General features: G+C 42.3%; 1 protein-coding gene across 1 annotated transcript in view; it reads left to right on the forward strand.

Annotated features, from left to right (window-relative positions):
- cerk (ceramide kinase) overlaps positions 1–6,463 on the forward strand; it is a 36,279-nt gene extending 29,816 nt beyond the window's left edge. Inside the window, exons 11-13 of the mRNA XM_069700273.1 lie at positions 218–423; positions 3,269–3,483; positions 5,621–6,463. Of these exons, the coding sequence (XP_069556374.1) occupies positions 218–423; positions 3,269–3,483; positions 5,621–5,753 (554 nt within the window). The 3' untranslated portion in view covers positions 5,754–6,463. The remainder of the gene's footprint in view (positions 1–217; positions 424–3,268; positions 3,484–5,620) is intronic.
- The last annotated feature ends 222 nt before the right edge of the window (positions 6,464–6,685 follow it).

Raw genomic sequence — 6,685 nt, forward strand, 5'->3', positions numbered from 1 at the left:
TGTCAAGTGTATGTTGAGTGACCGGTTATAAATGCAGAAATTCTCTAAAGAAAGACTTGGAAGGTGTTTTGTTCCCACAATTGTCAAACTCTAAAAGATGCTTTCTGGTTTAACATCTGTGGATTAATGAATTAAATCATCTAATCTAGTCTGAACTGTGAATTTAGACGAGTCATCTGTAGTAACCTGCAGGTGTGTCTGTACTCCTCTGTTTCAGATGGCAGCAGTGGATGGAACGTGATCTGTGGAAAGTTTATTGCCATCAATGCAGCTAGCATGAGCTGCGCGTGTCCCCGCAGTCCAAAAGGCATGTCGCCTTTCGCTCACCTCGCTGACGGCACCACGGACCTGATCCTGGTCAGGAAGTGTTCCCGCCTGGACTTCTTCAGACACCTTCTTCGACACACCAACCAAGACGATCAGGTAGGCGGAGACACATTAAGATGTGTTTTCCCAACGTGAAAAACATCTTAATTTATGTTTTTACCCCTTAATCATTCTCCTTAAGTGTAAATAAACACTGCGTATGTGTCATGCTGTGCAAAATATTGCACCAAAAGGCCCCCTGCAATCACTTCAGAGCTGCTCAATCTGTGCACTGATGAATTGGGAGGGTGTTAACCCTGTGAACGAGTGAGCAGAAGGCAAGAGTTTGCCCACTTGCTGTGCTAGCACCTAACTTTGCTGACTTGGCTCAATTTCCTAACTATGGTTCACTTTAGTTCAAATGCCTTCGCCCTTGTGCCTTCCCACGTATCATAAATAACCTCCACCCTGGCCCGAAGAGGCACCGATAATCGCTGCATCAGGGATATGCTGTGCAGGAGAACAGGCTGATACCAGACTAATACCCTCACAGGATTGCACACGTATTGCCTGGGGAAGTCTGGTGATTAGTAATTATTACCTCAGGAAGGACCTCGGGAAGTTTATCCCTTTTAGGGGGATCTTGTAAGTAATTTCGTCCACAGTGTGGAATTGCAAACTGTGTTTTTAGCTAACACTGACATCTTGCAGTGAGATTTAACTTTCAAATCAACCCTTTTACTTGTGCACTCTCTATTTAAATTAGAAAGATGAAAATTGCTCTTGTGTTAAGGGTTTGATTAGATGAGGATATTCTGAAGTTACAGCTTTAATGCTTTTAGAAAAGCAACAGAAAAGGCAAACAAGATGTGGAAGGATTTTGCTGTTCTGTGTGACATGAAGCATGTCCCTGGATTTCTATAGTCCCAATTAAATGCTCTACCATCGAGATGGCAAAATGAAATGTGCATGGGCTAAATCAAATTAGCAACTTTCCCTGCTGATGCTAATGCATGGAGGTCTTAAAATGACTTCATGACAGCTGAGAATTTCCACAATTTACTGTAATCCGATGCTGAGAGTCAAAAGCGAGACGCTACTTTCTCCATCTGAGACACAACTGGACAACTGGAATGGGGTCTGTGGGTTGCTGTGTCGGTTACTTTTTGTACCAAGTGGCAACCGACAGTGACGTCTCCCCTCAGTGGTATTGCAGTTTATGGCACTTTCGCATTGGCCTTAATCTTTGGACCCGGAATTTACTTCCCCTTTTATATACAATCTATGGGCCTGATAAACTTTGACAATTTGAGCATGTCAGCATATTGATGTTAGCATTGAGCTCAAAGCACCACTGTATCAAAGTACAGCCTCACAGGCTACGTGGCTTAAGATTTTGCTTTTCATTTTGTCACATCTATTAAGATGTCAGGTCTCCGTAAGTGAAAAAGAAAACAAATGATATCTAATTAACTGTTGTCTAATAATCAGAGATCACAGTGCCCACACTCTGGCAGCGAAAAGTGACAACGTGGTGCGTCTCTAGCTTCAGGCTGCTTTACTCGCGACCCGGAAAGGTAGACAAGTCGTCGTAAGAGTCGGGCGAGCGGGACTTTGCATCAGAGTTCGGTTAATATCAGCATCACTGTCCAGCCAAGCGAAGAGAAACAAGGAGTGAGAAGCCACTAAGCGTATTCATGGCCTTGTCAGAAAGCCTTTTAGGCAGACTGTCCAGCATGAATGCAAAGCGGCTGCAGTCATAAAGTGGGTCTGATGTGAAATAAATGGCTGTCACTCCGCTTTTTGGGACGAGAGAGGCCGAGTAAGAGAGAGGAGGAAGGGAGAAAGAGAGCGAAAGAAAGAAAGAAATATAGAAAAAAAAGAGAGAAGAGATTAGAGAGAAAGTGGCACCCCGTGAAGTTGAAGAAAGTAGTGCTCTGGACGGAGCTGAACCTTTCTGTGACACGGGGAGAGATGAAAGGGGATTTTGACAAAATAATTTCTTTTCATCTCTCTTTCTTCTCCCCTTCACTCCTCCGATGTTCACACAGCTTTTATGCACCTCCGTGTTACCTGACCCCTTCTCTCCTCCCCTCTCTTTTGCATCTGTTCCTGTTTGCCGTTTGCTTCTTTGGAAATGGCGAAAAGGAAAAGAAGAATAACACCGCAGTTTTTCTTTTTATTATAAAACCAACAGGATTAAAAAAAAAAAATTAAATAAAAAAGACAATAGGAGGAATTAACTTTTTACAACCAAGAGCTTGTAAACTATCAAAGAACCATTTTACCACCAATGTAATGATCATATTTCAGAGAAGTATGACGCTGTGCCCAATTTCTGTGTTGTATTGTGTGAAATCAAGTAGTTGTAGAAGGAGAAATTTAAGACATTTAAATGGGGAAAAAAATGACCCTTAATACATTTATCCACCGAAGATGCATGGTGCATCTTTGTAACGGAAATTTACAGGACTCAAAATGGAGAAGGAAGAGGAAAAATGTTTGCAGAATTTAGTTGCTAGCAAGAGAACCTTTTTAAATAAATGGAGCTTCAATCTGAGGCAGTAAAATCTGAAATTTTCTGAAAGAGTTAGTTTGCATCTTCGGCACACAATAGGCACCTTCATTGTTGTAATCCTTAAATTAAAGCACACTTGTTGAAACATGCACAATAAGGCAGTCATACAAAATTATGCTTTTAAAATACTCGCAAAAGCATTTGATTCTAAAGAGTCAACTTCAGTTAATTTGGTCGAGCACAAAAAAAAAAAAAAAACATGGAGTCTTGTGTTCCTGCTCTGCCTGCTGCTCATTTTAAAATGAAACTCTTCAAGTGATTCAGGAGTGTGGGATCTTAACCTCTGCACCATCTGTGGCAACATCTGTCCATTCATCCATCCATCTCTCCTTCTCCTCCTCCTCTTTCATCTAATCCTCATCCATCTCTGCCTCCCTTCCCCAGTTTGATCACTCGTTTGTGGAGGTCCATCGGGTGAGGAAGTTTCGATTCCAGCCGCGGCACCACGAGCTGGTCTCGCTGGAAGACCTGAACGAGCCTCCAAAGAAAACAGGCTTTAATCCCATATGCTCCACGCAAACAACCTGCAACTACAGCACCACCCACAGCAACTGGAACTGTGACGGGGAGATCCTGCCTCACACCGCCATTCAAGTCGAGTAAGGGGCACCTATGAATACACAGCACTAGTAGTTATTTCAAGTAACGTAGCCCATGTTTTTCTATGTTGGTTTTTTTTAGACATACAGTCAGGGAGTTTTTAACTAAAACCTAAAAGTAAAACAGTGGGCTAAAGAAACAAACTTGGGAAGCCAACACTTAAAAAAAAAAAAAAAAAAAGAATTGTAATTTACCAGTAATGATTCATATTTTGCTAATATATATGACTTTCTAATACTTTGAAACTAAAACCATCATTTTCCTGCTAAAGAAGGGCTCAGTTCAATACTTTTTTCCCCCATTTTATGCAGCCTCTGGCTAAAAATGAACTTTTTGTGGCAAATAAAGACAGGCCAGATGAGAGCTGGCAAATGGCTTTGAATCGCAGCACACAATATTGTGGACACGGTATAATGGAGGTTGTATTGAAATACCTGCAGAACTCTGACCTTTTGCATTACCGTGGGTCGGAAGACTTTCCTTTTTGGTATTAAACTGTAATCTTAGTTTAAAATGCCCATAATGTTTCAGAGTCTTAAAGCCTAAGTACGAACAGATTGTGTTCTGTGTGCCTGACAGCTCTTTATTCAGAATGCAGTGAAGTAAAACTCATATGTTAACCACTTTGATCTGGACTGGAATATCCAAATAACTACGGGGTGTGATTGGCATGAAATGTGGTGCAGATATTGGTCCACCCCAAAGGAGGAAGCCAGCAGACTTTGGTGACCTTGGCCGTGCCACAATCAGATTGACGGTATTGGATAGATGTCTGAACAGAATGTCATGGCAACCTATGTTCCTAAAATGTTAATCCAAATTTGTTAGTGTCCTCACAAGGTCAAGAGATTCCCATCAGACAATGTTGTTTGTGTTTATCAACCAACCAACTGGCACACTTGCACAGCGAACTAAGACGGTTAACATGGTAAACAAACTTTAACTAGAATCGCCACTGGTAACTTATTATCGTGCCTCACGAGCACAGCCTCAAGGAGCCGCTCGTGGGGCTTCAGACTTGTGTTAAAATGGGAAAACACAATTTGGAAACCGGAAAAGGAAGATCAAGGATTTAATGATCTACAACAAGTCTGTAAACTGTAAGTATGCAAATCGTCCGTATGAAGGAAAAGTAAATTATCTTTATTGAGAAGCTATGGCCAGGCAGAAATGAGAGAAGCAGAGCCATTAGCACTGCTAGTGTCCAATAGTCTGTGGTCAGGAGACTATTTCACTGCTCCCTGCTGTACAATCTTGGGAACTTGGTGGAATTAGCCCCCTTCATTATTCTGGCCCTGTCCACACTTCAGCTGTCCCCACTATCAGATCTCTGTACAGCCGGTGTGGCACCGCTTGACGCATCATTTATTTCATGCTCCATTGTACTTTGCCAATGATGCATGGCACTGTAATGTTGCTAATTTAACGGCCCTCCCCATGTTAAAAGGCTACTCCCCTTTAATTAAAGCAGAAGTCCGTCCTTTTATTGCTTCTGCCTCGCCGCTAATCGTTCTTGGAGTGAGCCAGCCAGAGTGCCGCTCGGATAATTAATGGTAATAGCCCAGGGGAAACAGAAAGAAAGCAAGAACGAAAGAGTGAGAAGCGAGAACTACACCTTTGAAAAAAGTGAAACTAAGGCGCCAAACATTAGAGAGAAAAAAGAAGCAAAGGTCCCCTCCTGTAATTATAACCAAAACATACTGCCTTTCTGATTTTAAAGTTATTGAACTTTTGGTATTTTTGTCTGTGTATGATTAGCACGCTGGAGTTAGGCCATTATATTAACTTCTGCACGTAAACAACAGGTGTTTCAGTAAAAATACAGGCATCGTTTAGTAGACAAAGACACAGACAGTATTTCCTGTTTACTGTTTCTCTTTCTGTTCATATACTTTATCCATCTGTATAATAACATCTGTTACAGGCCAGCTCTTTAAAGCTCTTTGTACATTAGACACCACAAAGACTGCCACTTTCAAGTTTGCGTGTCAAGTCTGCACACGGGGGTGCCGTTCCATTGCTTTTACATCTGCCACATGGACAGTAAAGTCTCGCCTAAATGAGCATAGTCATTAAGTTGATGGTTTATTATTCAGGCTAAATGATGCGTTGTGTGTGCACTATTTCTCTCTGCAGCGTCCAGCGCCAGTTGATCAGGCTGTTTGCCCGAGGTATCGAGGAGCAGCAGCAGCAGCAGCAGCAGTGTGTGTTAGAAGACCCTTGTACGCCGGGGGCCCCGGAGCCAAGCACAGGCGTGTCGGTGGACTGAGAGCTGGACAGGACATTCAGCTGCTAGAAAAATGAAGTTTTCATGGAAAAATGCACGCATCACATCGGTTTAAATCCCAAAATCCTGGCATCCCATCGCCTCCTCCGTGTGTTTGTCCAAATGAAACTTGCAGAGAGTCCTATCTCTGCACAAGAGGAATGAAATTTAAAGGTGTGACAAATGAAATGACTCCAAAATGAAGATACAAAGCTTCCACTACCAGCCATTAAGAAGGAGAAAAGAAAAAAAATGTAATCTGAAGGGAAGTTACCTCTCATGATATCAATTCCTGAAGACCGCAAAATTTCATACGGCCTATCTCCTTACTGCCATTTGGGGCTGGTTGATGTAAAATTGCCTCACGGTGCTTGAAGTAAGCTGAGATTTGATGTGCTACCGCTGCTAGGTCGGCCACATTCAAACCCAAATTAAATTTCTTTTATGTGTTTTATGTGATGTGTTTTGGAAAATGAAGATATTTAGGGTCAGATTACTTTAAGCAGCCCCGGGAATACACACAGCCAGATGAAACAGAGCTGGAGTCAGCCCCCAACGATCGTAGAAGGTTTTTATGCTGTCATGAAAGAGAATGTAAATAGCATTTCTCCCTATACAGCACAGAGAGACAGCCAAGGAGATACAGCTTATGAACGACAGACTGAAAAGGCTGACAGTGCCAGGGCTAAAAAAAAAAAAAAAAAGATAATAAACACACAAAAAACCCACCCCAAAAACTCGTTTGTAATCTGATTTTCCCTTTTTGGGGGAAAAAAAAAATCATTTCATCTGTGACCCAGGTGAAAGCAGATATGAGCCAGGGGCACTAATGAAAAGAGCCGAATACCCTGCTAATACACTAACAGGACCCCGGTGGCTGCCGGGTGATAAGGCAAAGTGTTTGCTAAGTGATTTGGTGCGTCTCAGCACTGCTG

This window comes from Brachyistius frenatus, unplaced genomic scaffold (genome assembly GCF_029030835.1).
Source record: "Brachyistius frenatus isolate BFR_SWC_R1_liver_20210118 unplaced genomic scaffold, ASM2903083v1 Contig_33, whole genome shotgun sequence".
NCBI lineage: Eukaryota > Metazoa > Chordata > Actinopteri > Embiotocidae > Brachyistius > Brachyistius frenatus.